Source organism: Sapajus apella, unplaced genomic scaffold (genome assembly GCF_009761245.1).
Source record: "Sapajus apella isolate SASKATOON/1434 unplaced genomic scaffold, GSC_monkey_1.0 scaffold92, whole genome shotgun sequence".
In the NCBI taxonomy this organism is placed as follows: Eukaryota; Metazoa; Chordata; class Mammalia; order Primates; family Cebidae; genus Sapajus; species Sapajus apella.
The window spans coordinates 7009073-7027995 of NW_022437032.1; the positions used below are offsets into that span (position 1 = coordinate 7009073).

General features: G+C 50.4%; 1 protein-coding gene across 2 annotated transcripts in view; it reads left to right on the forward strand.

The window, feature by feature from the left end:
• Nucleotides 1-676: 676 nt before the first annotated feature.
• PREX1 (phosphatidylinositol-3,4,5-trisphosphate dependent Rac exchange factor 1) overlaps nucleotides 677-18923 on the forward strand; it is a 204789-nt gene continuing 186542 nt past the window's right edge. Inside the window, exon 1 of one of the 2 annotated variants that reach the window (XM_032256051.1) lies at nucleotides 677-1039. In XM_032256051.1, coding sequence (XP_032111942.1) covers nucleotides 827-1039 — 213 coding nt within the window. In that variant the 5' untranslated portion in view covers nucleotides 677-826. The remainder of the gene's footprint in view (nucleotides 1040-18923) is intronic. The other variant, XM_032256050.1, reaches the window with a different exon arrangement.

Genomic DNA, 18923 nt, shown 5'->3' on the forward strand with positions numbered 1-18923 from the left:
AACGGCAGGGTCACGGGGCCAAGAAGTTTAGAAAGAAAAAGATGGGAAAGGGAAAGAAAAGTGAGAGCGAGCGCGCGCGCCACGCACATTCCTTTCCAAGGTCGTGGCAGCGCCGAGGGCACCGCAATGGCCCAGCGTTCCCGGGAGGGGCCGCCCCTCTGATTGCTCGGGGCCGCGGGGGCGCGCGTGGCGGGGCTGGGTTGCCCCCGAGCGGCTCAGCCTACAGCTTTCCCAGCCCGGTGTTTACTCTGCCCGAGCGGCGGCCGGACCTGCAAGCGGGAGCCTGCGCGCGGCGGGTGTCGCGTGTACCGGGTGGGAGTGGCGTCGCCCGCGGTGGCGGCGGAGGGTGGGGGGCGCCACACGTCTCGGCGCGGAGTTGGGGCGCTCGGCGCGGCGTGAGCGCGGCCTCGGACTCCGGCTCCGCGGGCCCCTTCCGGAGGCTCCCGCCCGACCCCCGAGCTTCTGACTGAGGCGCCGAGCACCGCGCCGCGTCTCCCGGGGCCCCGTGCACGCGCAGAGCTCCTCTGCGGCCGAGCGCAGCGTGGCACTTGGCAGACGCTCCCTGGCGCAGGGGCGGGGGGAACTTGCCGTCTGGGAGCCCCGAGGGCCGCCCCCTCCCGCCCCTCGCCCGGCCCCCGCGCGCTGCCTCCGCCCCCGGCCCCGCCGCGCGGCCCCCAGTCCCGCCCGCCGCGCCGGGAGCCCGGCCCGCCGCTGAGCCTGGCCCGCCGGCGCGCCCCGTCCGGGATGGGGCGCCTGGACGCCTGAGCCGCCGCTCGGCGCGACCTCCGCGCGGGGGAAGGAGCCGGCGCTGCGCGGCCGCGCGAGAATGGAGGCGCCCAGCGGCAGCGAGCCCGGCGGCGACAGGGCCGGGGACGGCGCCCACCCGGACCCGCGGACCCCTGGCGCCGCGGCGCCCAGCTCCGGCCAGTGCGCGGCAGCCCGGGAGTCCGAGCGCCAGCTGCGCCTCCGCCTCTGCGTCCTCAACGAGATCTTGGGCACTGAGAGGGACTACGTGGGCACCTTGCGCTTCTTGCAGTCGGTGAGTGTCGCCTGGCGGCGCAGGGACCGCTTCCCCTCCAGCCGCTCGCCCCGCTGCGGTCCCCACAACCTGTGACCCTGGTCCCCGGGGGTGGAGAGAGTCGCCTCGGGGGTGCCCCGCGGGGCGCGCGGAAAGCGGGGGCGACCGAGCTCCTCCTGAGCGGTCCTGTCGCCTCCCTCCCTGGCCGGCGCGGAGTCCTGCTCCGACCCGGGCTCTCCCTCACTCCGCTTCCCCGCGGCGCGCGCTGCCCTTTTGTCTTTACTGCCCCCCTCCCCGCCTTTCAAATAGTTTTAAAATTAGTTACCTCCGCGTTGCAGGGGCTCGGGGACCCCGGCGCCGGGAGCTGGCGCTCCTGCGTCTTTTACCCGGGAATAACTTCGCGCCCGGTGCAGCACTCATCTAGGAAGACCGTAGGAACCCCAGAACCCGGCGTCCCTGCGTGTTGGTGCAGTCGGATAAAACCTGAAGCTCAGAGGAGGGACTGGGATTGACAGAACCCCAGTGTAGAATTCCCCCATGCACACGTTTTTCCTGGAGTTCGGGGAGAGTGCGTTTCGAACTCGGCAGTCCAGGCTCCCTCACCACATTCCGCCCCCACCATCTTCAAGTGAAAAACCACGGCCTCAGACTTCGTAAAATAACAACGAGCACTTACTATGTGCCAGGCACCTTACATGTGTCATTAATTAGCAGGTTTGACCTTCACAGGCGGCCTATGAAGTAGGGACGAGTATTTCCCCCATTTTTAATTTTTTGAATTTTTCTTTTTGGAGTGGAGTCTCCCTCAGTCACCCAGGCTGGAGTGCAGTGGCGCAATCTCGGTTCACTGCAACCTCCGCCTCCTGGGTTCCAGCGGTTCTCGTGCCTCAGCCTCCTAGTAGCTGGGATTACAGGCACGCGCCACCACCCCAGGCTAATTTTTGTATTTTTAGCAGAGAGGGGGTTTCACCATGTTGGCCAGGCAGGTCTTGGACCCCTGGCCTCAAGTGATCCGCCGGCCTCTGCCTCCAAAGTGCTGGGATTACTGGCGTGAGCTGCTGGGCCCGGCCTCCCCCGTTTTTAATAGTGGCAAAGTTTAGCTCCAGAGAGGCCAGGTAACTTGCCTGGGATCGCACAGCTGATTAAGTGGAGGTACTGGACTTTGGACCGGGATAATCCCAGCTGGTGTTCTAAACCCCTATTCTGTGCTGGATTTTTCTTTTGCTTTTTTTCTGTGAGAGGGAGGAAGGGGCCACTTCCCTACTCTCCTAGGAAGTGAGAAAAGTGGCGGGTGGGGGGTGGAGTTGGGAGGGGGCAAGGGGTTGAGCCTTGGATGGAAGTTAGGAGACTCGAAAGGCTTTAATCTCCATGCCTCCTGCTGGTCCTCATTTACTCCCCTTCTCTGCTCTAGGAAGTGTTTTAATCCTGGCTCTGGAAGGGCTGGTGTGAGGATGGCTTTTTCAAAGACCCTAGAGCCAGGCTCCGTAGCTCCCAGTCTTTGGGAGAAGGAGGGAGACTCTGGGGTCCTCTGGGGCTCCCTATGGCTTAGGGATGCAGCTGAAGCCTTGTGAGATTAGAGTTCCAAGTCTGGGAGGAGAGAGAGAGCCGTAGACTACAGCCTTTCTGCCTGTGAAAGGAGATGTATTGGGGGGAGGGGGTGTGGGAGACAGGGTTGTGAAGAGGCATTGAAAACCATTTGGCCAAAGGACACTTCCAGAGACTCCTGTAAGAAGGCAAGATTGGCTCTCTTTCCCATCCCTCCTTCTCTCACAGTTTGGGGCGATGGAAGAATTTGTTCAGTTTGAAGCTGACAGTTTCTGAGTTAAATATGTAGACAACCCTGGTGTCTCTGAGCAATGTCAAATTCTAGGGAACTCCTGACTTCTCCTTCTGAGCCACTCCCTGCTCCTCTGCCTGGAGGAGAAACAGGAAATACAAACCAATTTTTATATTAATGGGAAAGAAAATATACCCCTTCCTCCCACGCCCCTGTCCTAGATGGTGTGTTTCATTTCAGAAGAGAGCTAGATTGTGTTTAACTGTGGTTTTAAATCATCCACGTGTAGAGTCAAAGGAAGCTGGAATAATAGAAATTGATTGGAGCCAACAATTCTTATTATTCAAGAAACAGGAAAAAAAAGATTTCTCTACTTTCAGATTATCTCCTTGACACTTTACATTTGCTGACTTCATCACATTTTTCTTTTGGTATCTGTTGTGTCAGTTCTGAGATGAATTGGTTCTGACTTTGACGTGTGTCTTGGACCAGTCATGCTAACTGTCCTGACCTCGGTTTCCCCACCTGTGAAACAAGGAGTGGGGAATCCGGGCTTTCTTTCTGCCTCGTCCTTTTTGTGTCCCCAAGCTGGTGCCAGAAACAGACTGATTGTGTAACCTGACTGGCCATACATTGTTTGTGAGCCACAGGAGTCCTCTCTCATCTTGCCCCATCAGGAATGGCCCCTAAACATCCATGGCACTTTAGTTTTCAGAACTAACCTGGGGCTTAGAGCTTCAGGAACGCTAATTACCGAGGCTTTCCATGGCTGCAAGGCTGGCAGCCTCAGGTTGTGATTCTCTTCTGTCTTCCCACTCTCTCTTCTCAGCCTTTATATTTGCTAAGGGATTTTCCCCGCTGTCTCCGGGCTTGGAATAATGCACGGTAATCCCTCCCTGCTTTTATTTCCATGTGGTTAGAGGCAGGCCTTCAAGGACCACCCTGGCTTCTGTGTTTCCCTGGTGCAAAGGTCCATCAGCCCATGGAAACTGTGGAAAGTAACCCCTTGTGATAGAGGCCATGTGTGGTTTCTGCCCTCAAGGTTAGGTCAGTGTAGTGGAGGGTGGCCAAATGGGTGTTTAAAAAAAACAATCCAAGTACAAGCCTCTGGAGCCAGACTGCTTGAGGTTAAGTCCTTGGACTTGTGACCTTGGGCAAACACCTTAACCTGTTTGAGCTCTGTTATCCTTATTTGTAAAAAGAGGGATGGTAATAGGTCCTATTTTATAGATTTTTAAAGAAGATAATTATAGAAATTGATGTAAAGCACTTAGAACAGTGCCTGGCAGTAAGGTATATAAATATTGGTTATTATTGTTATATGAAAATTAAATAATGCAGACAATTAGGGTTCTGGGATTTCAGCATCCAGAGAGCAGGGGTGATCAGGAACGGCTTCCTGGAGGAAGTGAGGTCTGAGTTAAGTCAGCACTGAGAGGAGGATGGGGGCTCTGACTGAGTTTTCTTTTGACCCCCTGGACTCTGGCCACAGGAACCAGTCGTTTTGCTTGGTTCCAGGCCGAGGGCTTTGTGGTTGCTCCAGAATCTCCCCATCTTACCCCATCTCCCTCAGGAACTGGATTGCACTCCCTCCCTCATCTCCAGGGGGTCCTGTGAGTTTGGTGTTTTGCGTGTGTTAAGAATCATGAAAAGGCAAGAACAGCCCTTTCATAGAGATGCTGGATGTTTCATAGAGATCCCCATGTGCTTTGGGGACCATTAGTCATGATGAAAACAATGACAGTCATGGCTGTGCAGGAAGTGACGCTGGTTCATCACTTGCCATTCTAAGCACTTTGCATGTGTCAACTCATTTAATCTTCTCTGTGAAGCGGATGCTGTTTTTATTCCCTATTGAGAAGTGAGGAAACTGAGGCAAAGTGAATCTAAGTGAGCTGCCCTGGGTCAGGTGGACAGTATTGTCAGGATTTGATCCTAGGCTGCCTGACCCCAGAACTCATGTCCTTAGCCACTTCATAGACTGCCTGTGGCTGATCCGAGAAGGACTTGGGCACATGATTTGTTAAGGTGGCAGAACTAGGATTCAAACCCAGGTCGTGTGACGTTTCACCTCTGCCTGCGCGTCCTCCTGTTACTTCCCCTCTGTGACTCCTGCTCTCTTTTGCACAGAATGGGCAGAACTGTGGGCGGATAGAAACGGCAGGCTGCCAGGTTCTTGCTCTGGGCTCCGGGTCTGTTCATGGCATGAGGGTTGAGTAAGGTCCTGGAGTCCTGCTGCTGGTGTTCAAATCCAGGCTTTCTCCCACCTGGATTGTAGGTGACCTTGGTCTGATCACTGACTTGCTCTGTGCCTTGGTTTTCCCATCTGTCCAATGGGCACAGTGTAGCACCTGTGTCACAGGGATGTGGTAAAGCTTGGATAAGCCTGAGGTCAAAGCCGTTAGAACAGTGCCAGGTGCATTGGCTGTTGGGAATGCTGTGCAGGTATTTTGGGGATATGCAGCTCTTTGGAGGCCAAAGGCCCCCCCACACCCCTAGAGGAGGCTGAGTAAGCCATGGGCCCACCTGCCAAGGGGAAGCACCTCAGGGGCAGGTGCCAGCAGCTCCCATGATGGGTATGTCAGCTGGGCAGTGGCTGGAAGAGAAGAGAGGGCCTGCGTGGGTGGGCAGAGAGACCTGTGGGTAGGGGTAGGTCAGCACCTCCCTGAAGGTCTCCCAGTGGCTGAGGACACAGAGCTATAGAGACAAAGAGGGTCTGCCCGGAACTGGCTGGGATGGGGTCTCTGAGGAACAGGGATTGTGGGCACAAAGCTCCCAGAACGCTTTCTGTGGTTCTGCTTTTTGGAGGGAGGAGACCAAAGTTTTTCTTCTCATTGGAGCTCCGCTTGCCAAACAAGGAACTGTGGTTTTTTTGTCGTCACTATTTTTTTTTTTCTGTTTTAAAAGAATCTTTGCTCCTAGTCTCACACTAGGGAGAAATGCCACCAGTGGTGGGGATCGGGGGCAGGTCTTTGATCCCACAGTCATTAAGACAGAGTGACCTCCCCAGTGACTTGGGGGGATTTTCACGTGGTCCTCGTGAAAAGTAGGATGCTGAGAGGTATACATAACACATTCTTTTGGAAAATAAACAATAACCATAATATGCACATGTATGTTGTGTGTATAAGGGGACAGGAGGCTGGAGAAAAGTTTGGAAGGATGCGTGTCTTACGGAGAAAGGCAGCCAGGAAGATGAGGAAGTACAAACCTGCTTGTAATACCCTTTGCATCTAAAATTATGCATATGTATGTGAGTATGTTTTTTAAAAAGCTGACAGGAAGAATTGTTTTCAGCATGGTTATTAGATTAATGCAATAATATTAGTGGTAATAACTTGCTTATATTTACATACTTGCAAGCCCTGCTTGTAAGCTCCTTACGCATTAACTCAAAAGTTGCAGGTATTCTTATGCTTCCTGTTTTACAAATGAAACAAAGACACAGAGAGGCCAGGTCAGTTTCCCAAGGTCACATAGCCTGACAGAGCTGGCATTTGGACCCGGGGAATGAGGCTGCCTGGCCCACATTCTTCACTGCTATCCCGAATTGCACCAACATGAGGCTGTGTTCATGAGCAGAATTACCGCCCCTGCGAGACCCCTGGGCTGCCCAGGTGGGCAAGAATTAAATGAAAAGGTCCACCTTATTTCAGTTTTTGGACGCCGGAGAGCCTGGAGCAGGCCACCTTGTGTCAGGCTCATTGTCATCAGGAAATCAGCGAAAATCTTTTGATGATAAGAACCTGAGTGTCAGCAGGAGTTAGATGGGTTCCATTTTCTTTTCATGTATGGCAGTCAGAGAGCTCCATACAGGTGGGGCTTGGGAGTCATGCGGCTGGTGCTGTGCTCTGTACAGGTATTTCACATGAAGACATGAGACTGCTTTTCTCTGTTGCAGGTATTTATGGAGCATCTGCTATATATTCTGGGCAGTGTTCTGGGCCATGAGAGTGAAGTCATTAACAGGTCCTTGTCCTGCTAAGGACAGCCCAATGGGGATGCTACAACTCATTCTTCAAATAAGCCTTCTGGAAGCATACCTACTTTTATTCTGGTGTTTGTCCTGGTAGCAATTTAACTGTCACTTTAAGAAGAGGTGAATGGGGTTCTTGTCTCTGGCTTTTGAGACTTCAGGGCACCCCTTTCTTGGAGAAAAGATACTCCTTTATCAGGCCAGTGAGCTGAAGACCTGTTGGGCTTGGGGCCACTCCCTCCGATAAAGAAACCCACATCCTATTTGCCTCCCAGCCACTCTCTCTTAAAGGTTTTGCAAGAGTTAAGCGTTTGAAGCAGGTCATGCCTGGCTGCCGGAGAACCTGACCTCTCAGATTTTTGGGGCTGCTTTTCTTTTTGCCAACAGACACAGGCATGCTGACTAGAATCCTGGAGGGAGTTGGGTGATAGGGTAGGCTGTCCCTCCGACTGGTGTGCTGTGTCTCACAGCTTCATTCTCCAGGCATGGGGCCAGGTCAGCGCTGATCCTTGCCCTGTGTTTAGGAGACAGAGATCTTGAACAGAAGCCAGTTGGGTCATTGGGTCTGAATCTCTTTGTTTTGCAGGTGACATGAGTTGCGGCCCCAGAGGGGAGGTGAGCACCAGTTGGGGCAGGAGCCAATAGTTTGTTAGGGAAAGAGCTCGGTGGCCCACATCCTTCTCTGGGAATTTGTGTTTTAACCAGGATCAAAATTCCCTCTTTTTCTTTTTGTGATGGAGTCTCATGCTGTAGCCCAGGCTGGAGTGCGGTGGCACGATCTAGGCTCATTGTAACCTCCGCCTCCCAGGTTCAAGCAATTTTCCTGCCTCAGCCTCCCAAGTAGCTGGGACTACAGGCACGTGCCACTGCGCCTAGCTAATTTTTGTATATTTTAGCAGAGATGGGGTTTCACCATGTTGGCCAGGCTGGTATCGAACTCCTGACCTCAGGTGATCTGCCCGCCTTGGCCTCTCAAAGTGCTGGGATTACAGGCGCGAGCCACCGCACCCTGCCAAAAGTCTCTCTTGAAGAGGTTTCACAGGGGTCGTTTCTGGACCTAGCAGTTGATCTGGAGCAAATCCCAGCACTCTCTCAGCACTCAGCACTATCGACATACTGGGCTGGATCGTTCTTTGCTGTGGGGTGGGGGTGCGGGGGGTGGGCTATCTTGTGCATTGTAAGATGTTTAGCAGCATCTCTGGCCTCTATCTACCCGATGCCAGTAGGACTCCTCTTCCTCAGTAGTGACAACCACAGATGTCTCCAGATATTGCCAAGTATCCACTGGAGGAGGGTGGGGGTGAAGAATAGCCTCCAGTTGAGAACCACTGGGCGAAAAGCTCCTTTGACTACCACCTGTGCTCTCAGACCATCTGGTGGGCATTTTCATGCCTGTGTAGAAACACATGAGATTGACTTGTAAGTGTTTACATAAGTGGCACAATACAGTTTGCTCTTTTCACCCAGCAGAGTGTCTGGGAGGCTCCCTCTCTTGCAGTTCATGGTTTAGAGCACAGACTTTCGAGCCAGCTGTCTTGGGTTCAGATCCCAGCTCTTCCCCTGTGTGACCTTGGGGATGTTGCTCTGCCCCTTTCAGACCCAGTTTTCCCATCTGCAAGATGGGGATGACGGTAGTCCTACTAGGGTTGCTCTGAGAAGTGAGTGCAGTGACTGTGTGCGGGCTCACCCCTCCTCCTGGAGGAAGCCCCAGGGAAGAAGTGGAGCCCTCCAGCTCCCCAGCCCTGTGTGGATTTTCAAACTTCTTTTTATTTTCTTCGATCCTCAAGGACCAGAAGGGAATCTGTCTGCTCCTCTTTTGTCTTGTGGTCAGACACTCAATCTGTGTTTACCCGCCTGGTTCCTTCCCCAGGGTGGAACTGACAGACGATCCCTTGATTCTGGGCCAGGGGAGGCGAGGCTATTTCAGGCTGGCGGGACTGGAGCTGCTGAAAGCTGGTGGAGGCAGGTGGCCATTGGCCACCAGGACCTGGGGTCTTGTGCTTCTCTGGTTGCTGGGAGGGTGGGTGGCTTCTGTAAAGAGCATCTCTCAGGAGGATCGAGGCCAGGGTCAGGGTGTGGGCAGTTGATGCTTTCATCTACTAATTGACTTACTCATTCAATAAATGTCCATCCAGCACCCACTGTGTGCCAGGCACTGTGCTAGGTGCTGGCGTGTGACTAGAACAAGACAGTCAAGGTCTCTGCCCTCAGGGAATCTTCAGACATTGCAAAAAGAAATCCCTTGAGAAAAGGACCAGAGTTGTCACAATAGGGACATCCACTGAGGCCTTGCTGTGGTCCAGGTACTGTGCCACATGCTTCTTGAGCCCTTGAAACAACTCTCTGAGGTCAGTTTCATCACTGTACCTATTTTGCAGATAGGGAAACTAAAGCCGGGAGAGGTTGAGTAACTCGCATGAGTCCATGTAGCTGGGGACAGAAGATAAGATGAGGTGATGTTGGTGACAGGGATGGTGGCATCTACTTCAGATGGCATGAGAAGGAAGGCTTCTCTGGGGAGATGACATTTGACCAAGTCCTGAAGGATGAGAAAGAGTGCCCAGTGGAAAGAGTGGAGAAAAGTGTGTTCCAGGCAGCAGGAGCAGCAGAGGCAAAGGCCCTGAGGCAGGACTGTGCCTGGCTTGTTTGAGGAGCAGTAAGGGGCCAGGGTGGCTGGAGGGGAGAGAAGGGGAGATGAGGTTGGCATTGTTGGCAGGGACCCGGTGGCATGGGCCTCGATGCATGGTGAGCAGTTTAGGTTTTATTCCTTGTGGTGTGAGGAGCCACCAGACGGCTTTTAGTTGGATCTGGCATGGTCAGTTGGTGACATGGAAACCAAGACTGTGCAATGGTCTTACTGAGGTCTCAGAAGCCCCCTCCTGTCTCCTGCCTGGACGGGAGGGGACTGGGTGTACCCTCCCCTCCTGCAGCAGATCCCCTGCCTGCTCCCAGGCTGCTGTGTGACCCAGCACGGGTTCTGTCCTCTCTTTGAGTTTCAGCTTTGCTGTGGGTACTGTGTCACCAAGTAAACAGGGCAGGCTTCCTGGAGGAGGCCAGTGGAGCCCACCACACCCTGAGAGGAGTTTGGGCCCCTATTTGTGGCCAGCATGTGGATGAGATGAGAAGGCCTCTGAGCTGGGAGGGCTGTTGATGTGAGATGAACCTCTGCTTCCTGAGACCGAGGAAGGTGCCCTGTGTTTTCTGTTCAGGAAACTCATTTGCATAATTAAAAACTGTTTGGCGGGATCGGAACTCCACCCTCCAGGCATAGGCATCATAACAGCACTTTACCATCTATTAGCTCTCACCTCTGCCCTGTGGGGGTGGGTTTTTCAGGCCCACTTCCTGGGTGAGGAAAACAGCTGCAGAGAGGGAAGGGGCAAACTGAGGATGCACAGCCAGGAATGGCCGGGGCCATTGCGGTTGACTCTTTTGATCTTGCCCTGGCCTCCCACATTCTGTTCTCCTTATGCAGCCAGAGGGATTCATTGAGACCCTAATCAGTTACATCTCACCCGGAGTGAAAGCAGTCCTTAGACTGGCCTGGAATGTCACACGAGACCTGCCCTTCTTGCCTCTCCCCTCTGCCCTTTTGTTAGTCCTTTTTCCCTTTACAATCTTAAAAACTGAGATATGATTCGCTCACCATAAACCTCACCCTTTCAAAATGTACGATTCAGTGGTTTTGAGAGTATTCGCCAATTTGTGCAGTTATCCCCACCCTCCAATTCCAGAATCTGGGTAGCTCCTACTCAGATTAGTGCGTGAGGGGTCACCCACTTCCTCCAACCTCATTTGCCCTTGCCCAGATGCACCTGCTTCAGGGCCCTTCCACCTGTGCTGTCTGGAATGCGTCCCTCCACCCAGCGTTCCCGTGGCTCAAACCTTCACCTCCTGAGGCCTTTGCTCAAAATCATGTTCTTGACTGAGTTTTTTCCGACACCGCACCATCCCCACCTCACCATTTCTTATTTCCTTTTCTTGCATTGTTTTTCCCCATTAGCTAACACACTAGACATTTTACTTATTTATTGTTTATCGTCTGCCTCCTTCACCGGAATGTCACGGGCATGCCAAGAGGATAGAGATTTTGATCTGTTTTATTCACTTTGCCTCTCCAGCACCAAGACCAATGCCTGCCACATAGAAGATGTCCATTAAATGTTTTGAATAAAAAAAATGCTTCTAGGACGTGCCTGAGCTTTATTACATGATGTGATTGTTTTGAATTATATAACTGCTGAGCATTTTTGTGCAGACTTTCGGGGCCTAAGACAGCCTGATGTCTTTTGACTTTGTGGGTAGGTGTGAGCTGGGGGGATTTGGCCCAGGAGAATTTTTTACAGTGTGGCATTGTGCTTAAGTGCTCAGGGGCCTGGCCAGATTGTCTGGGTCTGAATCTCACCTTTGCTCCTCAGCCGCTGTGTGACCCTGGGCAAGGAGCTTTCCCTCTCTGAACCTTGGTTTCCTCATCTGTAAAATGTGTTGAGACACCTGGCTCGCTGCCTGGCACCTGAGCATGCCCCAGTAATTAGTAGAGGTTATTTTTAAACATTCTGTTTTAGAATCTTAGTATTTCCCTACTTTTTGCACAGGGACAGTTATAGCATCTCATCTCGAGCGCCCTGCTTGAGATCCTTCCTGGGACCTGAAATAAGCAACTGAATTCATTTTGACCAAGTGGTCCCTTGTCTTGGACATTGGTCTCTGCACTCTGAAGGCTGTTGAGAGTAACTGGGATGGCTGTAATTTGGAGCTAGAAGATGCTGTTCACTCTCTTCTCCAAGCAACCCATCCGAAGACTGAAAAAACAGATTGGTGTCTCGAAAATGCATGATGGCTCCTCCCATTCTCCTGCTGTGAAATCCCTCCACGAACCTGAAAGGGCACAGAATATGTGTTTCCTCACTTTCTGGGTGACGCTGTTACACATCCTGTTTCATTTACAGCCTTGCAGTTTTGCAGATGAGGAAACTGAGGCCCAGAGAGGGTGAGGTCACCTGTCTGGGATCACACAGAGATGGCATATTAGTTATCTGTTACTGCTAAATAAATTACCACACATCTAGTGGCTTAAAATAATGCCTGTTAATTACCTTGAAGTTTCTGTGGCCCAGAAGTCTGGGTGCTGTGTAACTGGGTTTTCTGCACAAGGTCTCATGAGGCTGCCATCAGGGTATTGACCAGGGCTGTGATTTCATCTGATGATTGGAGTGGCAGGTGGTGGGATGGGGGGCATGGGAGGGATCGGCATGGGGTTGTTGGCAGAATTTAGTTCCATGCATTGTGGAGCCGGGGCCCCATTTTTTGCAGGATATTGGTTGGTGATCATCCTTACTTCCTAGATGTGCCTTTGGGTCTTAGGGGTATGGCCCTGTCACAGCCAGCAGGTGAATCACTTGCTTCGAATCTCTTCCTTTAGGAAGGGCCTAGAAGTGCACTCTCCTCCCCGCTTTATCCCCCCAGGCCTCTTTTAAGGCTTCATCTGATTAGGTCAGGCCCACTCAGTCAGCTGATTTGGAACCTTGATTATATCTGCAAAATCCCTTTATCTCTGTCATTTATCAACATAGTCACACTGACAGTCCCATGTATATGAAATGGGAAGGGCTCATCCAGGGCACTGACACGGGGCAGTAATCCTGGGGCCATCTCAGGGTTCTGCCCACCAAGGATGATCAGTGGTGGCTTTGATCTTAGGATCATTCGACTCCAAAGCCCGTGTTCATGACCACTGTGCTTTATTTATTCTCTCTCTGGTCCTGCCCAGAGTGACCCCTGAGTGAAGTGAACTGATTGGCTGTTGGCCTCATTCTGGCTCATTCTGAGTAAGGTGGGGCAGGTGGGATGTATTATTCGATGTGGCTTCCTCTCTGGTCTCTCCAACACAGTTCACAGACCCCCTGCATCTCTCTTTTGTTTTGAGACAGAGTCTCACTCTGTTGCCCAGGCAATGCACTCCACTGCAATGTCACAATTCAGCTCATTGCAACCTCTGCCTCCTAGGTTCAAGTGATTCTCCCACCTCAGCCTCCCGAGTAGCTGGGAATACAGGCATGTGCCACCACACCTGGCTAATTTTTGTATCTTTAGTGGAGACGGGGTATTGCCACATCAACCAGGCTGATCTTGAACCCCTGACCTCAGGTGATCCACCCACCTCGGCCTCCCAGAGTGTTGGGATTACAGGCCTGAGCTACTGCACCCAGCTGTCCCAGCATCTCTTGAAATGATTTGCCAGTTGGGTTGTTGAGGATGAAGCCAGAGCTTCTACCCCAGCCTGGTACCCACTTTACCTAGGAGTGTAGGCTTAGACCTGGTCATGGGATCGATGCCTGACTGCTTTCTTCCAGGGGACATTTACGGCAGATGTCATCTGTGCTGTTTACTCTGAGGGTGGGGTGGGGAGTGAGGAAGCCCATCTGATTGCCTTGATCTCCACATATTAAGCCTTTTCCAGATAACTCATTGTTTAGTGATTTCTAATTTAATTCTGTTGTGTCCAGAGAATATATTCTGTGGGTTTTCAATCCTTTGAAATTGATCGAGACTTGGTTTATGACCCAGTCTACCTTAGGGACAATTCCATGTGCATTTGAAAAGAATGTGTCTTCTGCTGCTGTTGGGTGCAGTGTTGTACAAATGTCATTTGGATCGAGGTGGTTGGTAGTGTGGCTGTGATCTGTATATCCTTACTGATGCTTGGTCTCCTTGTTCTGCTAGTTATTGAGAGAAGGCTGTGGAAGTCTCCACCTGTGAATATAGATTTATGTTTTTTTCCTTTGAGTTCTGTCAGTTATTACTTTTTGCATTTTAAAGATCTGTTGCCAGAAGTACACATTTATGATTATGTCTTCCTGGTGAATTGACCCTTTTATCATTATGAAATGCTCCTTTTTACCTCTGATAATGCTCCTTGTCTTGAAGCCTATTTTGTCTGATACTGCTATAGCCATGTCACCTTTCTTCTGCTTACGGTTTTTCATTTTTTTCCTTGCTACATCTGTGTCTTTATATTCCACGTGCATCTCTTACAGGCATCATATTGGGTCTTGTGTTTCTAAATCCATTCTGGCAGTCACTGCCTTTTAATTAGACTTTAACTTATGTATATTTAATGTAATTACTGACAGGGTTCGGTTTAGATCCAACACCCTGCCATTTCATTCTGGTTTGTTTGCTGGGCACATTAACAAACACAAGGAGTCCTCTTCCTCCCCTATCCTCACTCTGCTGGAGGTGGAACATGGGGGTTAATTGAATCCCAGCTCCTTATGATGGCTTAGAAAGTATTACGTGATCCAGCTTTGGCTCACTGTGTGGACCTCATGTCCCCGCCTTGTTCATTCTGTCCTGGCCCCACTAGACTTTTTTTCTGTTCTTGCACGGCACTCAGCTGGTTCCAGCCTTTAAGCCTCTTCCTTTGCTGTTCCTTTTACCTGGAACACTTGGAACCCTGATTTGTACCAAGGGCACCCCTTTCTCTTTCAGCTGTCAGCTCAAGTGCCGCTTCCTCAGAGAGCATTTTAGTGCTTTTCTGTACACCACTGCACTGATTTTCTTCTTGACCTGTCACTGCCTGGAATTACCTTGTTGATTTACTTGTTTAGTATTTGTCACTCCCATTAGAATTATAAGTTGCATGAGGCCACAGCCCTTGTCTGCTGTGTTCATGGCCAAGTCCCTGGCACTTAGGACATAATGGGCACTCTGTTAGCATTTGTGGCAGAAATGAGTGAACGAGCAAAAGGGTCTGAACTGGGCCCACTCTGTGGCAGAGGCCTTCCTGGCCACGACTCTGTCTTGGGAGTGTGAACCCCCTTATGGGGGCAGCCACAGCCTGGGCCCCTTGGCCTCCTGCCCTTACCACACCGGGAAGGGCAGAGGGATTGGAAAGTTTTATTGGCCACATCAGGGAGCGCTGGGTGGTCCCAGCCACCAGCCAGTGGCTCACCAGGCTGTTGATTGGGTGGTTTTAAAGATTTCCTCTTGAACACAAAGGTAGTAAATACAGTGGAGGTGTGACTGTCAAAAGCACATTCCCTTATGTCTGTTCGGCTACAGGCACACTTATGGAATCCAGTATGGTAAAATGATATTTTGTGTATATACCTGGCTGCATATATTCTTCATTTCCACATACATATGGCGGTCTAGGCATTAAACCAAACATGTTGTATTTCTGGGCAATCTAATAGGTTTTTTTCAAAGTTAACTTTTTGGTAACTTTTTATTTGATCACTCCCCCTCTCCCTGTCATTTCGTCCTCCCTCCCCGTCATGCACACACACGTTATTATTATTTTGATCCATTTGAAAGTAATTGCAGACAGGATGCTCCTAGAAACTTTGGCATGCACCACTTAGGAAGACAGACATTCTCTTGTGTAACCAAGTGCCTTGAACAAAATCAGGCAAGCCAACGTTTATATAAATGATACAATGCACAGTCTATATTCAGACTTCACCTGTTTCTCCCCAAGTGTTCCCTATACCCATCTCCTTGCCCATCCCCACCCCCAGTGCAGGATCTAGTCCTGGATGACGTGTTGTATTTGGCCATCATCTCTGGTGATTTTGATTGTCTTCAGTAGAAAATCTCCACTGAGATGTGGCTTTGCTCATGCTTGTCCCAGACCCACCACTCACTGTCTCTGTGACCTCAGGCAGCTGATTCTTGGACCTCAGTTTCTTCAGCTACAAAATGGGAACATCTCTATTCCTACCTCAGAGACTTGTTCCCTGGTTCCACACATTGTATTAATCACCTACTGTGTGCCAGATACTGGGATGCAGCAGGATTCAGGGTAGGCCAACATCTGGGCCCATGGGGGTAGAGTAGAGCAGGTGAGTGGTGGGTTCAGAGCCGTCTCCCTGGGACTCCTGCCACATATGGCTGTGTTTGCTGTTACTACGCTCATTGTAGAAAATTTGGGAAATAAGACGAGTAAAAAGGTCTCACCCTTCCAGATAGCTGTTTCACCTTTGGGTGTGTTTCCCCCTTGTTCTTTGCATTTGATTTGAGCCTGGGTGCACGTAGTTGACAGCAGATACTGCTTATGTGTACTTCCTCATGTGACTGCTAAATGCTCTCCATCAATAAGCCTTTGATGGCTTCGTAATGAAATGTGGGGGCTGGATGATGGCCACTGTCCAGCTCAAATCATGACCAGCTCTAATCATGTGGTCAGTGGACCAGCTGCTCCATCTGTGTGTGCCTCAGTTTCCTCATCTCCTAAAATAGTGCCCCCATCTTAGATTAATGGGGGAATTAGGTGAATTAGGGCTTGTAAAGCTATCAGAACAATGCTTGGTATAGTTAGTGCTCCGTATATGTTAGCTAGCTGTACATAAGGATTATTATGCTAATATGTAATTTAATAATAGCATTCTAGTAAAATTATTATTTAACCATTCCTCTTATATTGGGGCATTTAGATAGTTTTCAGTTTTTCATAGCGACTTTCCGTGTGCATCTTTGTTGATTGCTACCAGGTTTTTTTTTTTTTTTAAATCAGTTTCGTAACTGAGGGCTGAAGAAACCTGGGTTTCGGACCCTTTGGTTCTTATTAGCCCAAAGAAATGATTGGCACTAGAATCTTGGAATCAGGCTGTTGCCGCTGCAAGACACCGAGACATCATGTCATCCAATCATTTCACTTTTCAGGAAGGGGAAACTGAGGCACAGAACTGTTCAGTCACTTGGTCGGGGGGTCACCAAGTGAGTTTGTGGCTGAGATGGAACTGAAATCCAGGTTTTCAAACTCCTAGCCCATGATAGTCTGCCTTTGTCCAACAGCTAAGACTCCCTGGAGGACGGAGAGGGAGGTTTAAATTGTATCCAAGTGAGTTAGATGAATCTTTTGCCCTTGGGGATTCCCTTATCTCTGGGAAGCTTCACTTTCAGATTCTTTGACTTTAGTGATCAGTAGTGTGAGGGGTGTGTGTGTGTGTGTGTGTGTTTGTGTGTATCCAGGTCTGGTGAGCAGTGTGCATGCACGTGTGTGTGTGTGTGAGTGTGTGTATCTGATTCTGGTCAGAAGTCATCGATTGCACCCTTGCTGTGGGTGATGAAAGCAGAGCCCCTCACTTTATTTATGATCAGAACCACTGGTTCCAAATGCGGAGTCCTAAGCCCAGGTTAGGCCCATACGTGGGTTTTGTCAGCCTGCACAGTGTTTTAAAATGTTTTGTTTAAGCTGGGTACGGTGGCTCAGGCCTGTAATCCCAGCACTTTGGGAGGCTGAGGCGAGTGGATCACCTGAGGTTATGAGTTCATGACCAGCTTGGCAAACAGAGTGAAACCCGGTGTTTAATAAAAAGTAAAAATTTTTATTTAGTTGCCAACACTGAAAAATCAAGACATTTGATACAAAATTCCATTATTTCTGGCTTCTCAGTAATCAGAAGATGTATCACTTGCACTCCTCTGGGCAATGTTTGGCTGGACCTGAAGAGAGCTGCCCCTTCTGCAGGGCACAGGGCTTCATCTTTGGTTTGTCACAGTCTCCACCCCTCCATAACGTGTGCCTAACACCGAGACCAAACATTGGTTGCCATTTATGATCACACTTGGCCTACTGGTTTTTAATTTTTTTTTTTTTGAGGCAGAGTCTTGCTCTGTTGCCCAGGCTGGAGTGCAATGGCATGATCTCGGCTCACTGCAACCTCCGCTTCCTGGGTTCAAGCTATTCTTCTGCCTCAGCCTCCCAAGTAGCTGGGACTACAGGTGTGCACCACCATGCCTGGCTAATTTTTGTATTTTTAGTAGAGATAGGGTTTTGCCTTGTTGGCCAGGCTGGTCTCGAACTCTTGACCTTAGGTGATCCACCTGCCTTGGCCTCTTAAAGTGCTGGGATTGCAGGAGTGAGCTACTGTGCCCAGCCAATTTTTCTTTTTTTAAATTGAGATGAGATCTTGCCTTGCTGCCCAGGCTGGAGTGCAGTGGTGTGATCATGGTTCACTGCAGCCTGCAACCCCTGGGCTCATGTGACCTTCCCACCTCAGCCTCCTGAGAAGCTGGAGCTACAGATGCATGCCACCATACCCAGCTAATTTAAAAAAAATATATATATATATATATATATATATATATATATATATATTTTTTTTTAGAGATAGGGGTCTCACTATGTTGCCCAGGCTGGTCTCGAAATCCTGGGCTTAAGCGATCCTCCTGCCTTAGCCTCCGAAAGTGTTAGGATTATAGGCATGAGCCACTGTGCCCAGCCTGGTTTTTAATTTAATTTTAATTGCAGAGTTAAGAGGACAGAGGAATGTTTCTTCTAACCCTTGTGTATATCAGATGGAAAACTGAAAGTCAGTCCAAGAGGGTTACGTGTTTTAAGAAAAATGGAGGGTAGCTGGTTTCTCTTTGGAAGAGAAGAGTATTCCTTTATGTTTGCTAGCAAAGACACTCTTGTCTGTTAAAAGGATATAGTATTCATTGCTGTTACTAAGGAGACCCACACAGCATCCCTTGTTACCTACCTAGCCCCTATAGGGGTTTTAAGTTTGAGACTCGTTTTCCAGTTTCTGGGTGGTCCTTGTTGTTTGAGGTGAAAAGGGAAGAAGGCCAGTCTCTCTTAGAGGGTGCAATTCTGTTACCCAGACTTCCCCTTCCTGTGGTCTGTGGGTAATGGCTCCCTTTTCTTTTCTGCAGCATCAGCTATTAAACAGAAGGTTCCACATGGTCCGTCCTACTTCCTTCACTTATGGCCCTTTGGGAGACCCTGGGGGGAGGAAGTAGTGGGTTCCTCCAGGGGCGTTAGAGGGTCCCTGCCTGGGGTCTCTTATTCGGTTGCAGGACCCTGATACCGTCCAAGTCAGGCTTGGTGTCTTTCTGCTCCTGGGCAGCCTATTGGTGGCCTGTCCCCCAGCCTTGTTTCTCCCTCACCTTGAAGATTTTGAAATAACAAGAACATCAATAAAGACAGTGGCGCTGCTGCTGCTGTGGCAGAGATCAGCAAAAGCCAGCGGGTTGTCAGGATCCTTCGGTTGCAAGCAACAGAAAACCCCTCTCAAACTGCCTTCACCAAGAATGGGAATTGCTCTGCATTTTCCTGGGGTGGCTGCCTCCTGGGTGAGGAAACAGCTCTGCCACATGGTAGTGGGGGAGGAGTGGTTCCTAGAAGGAAATCTCCAGGGGTGTTG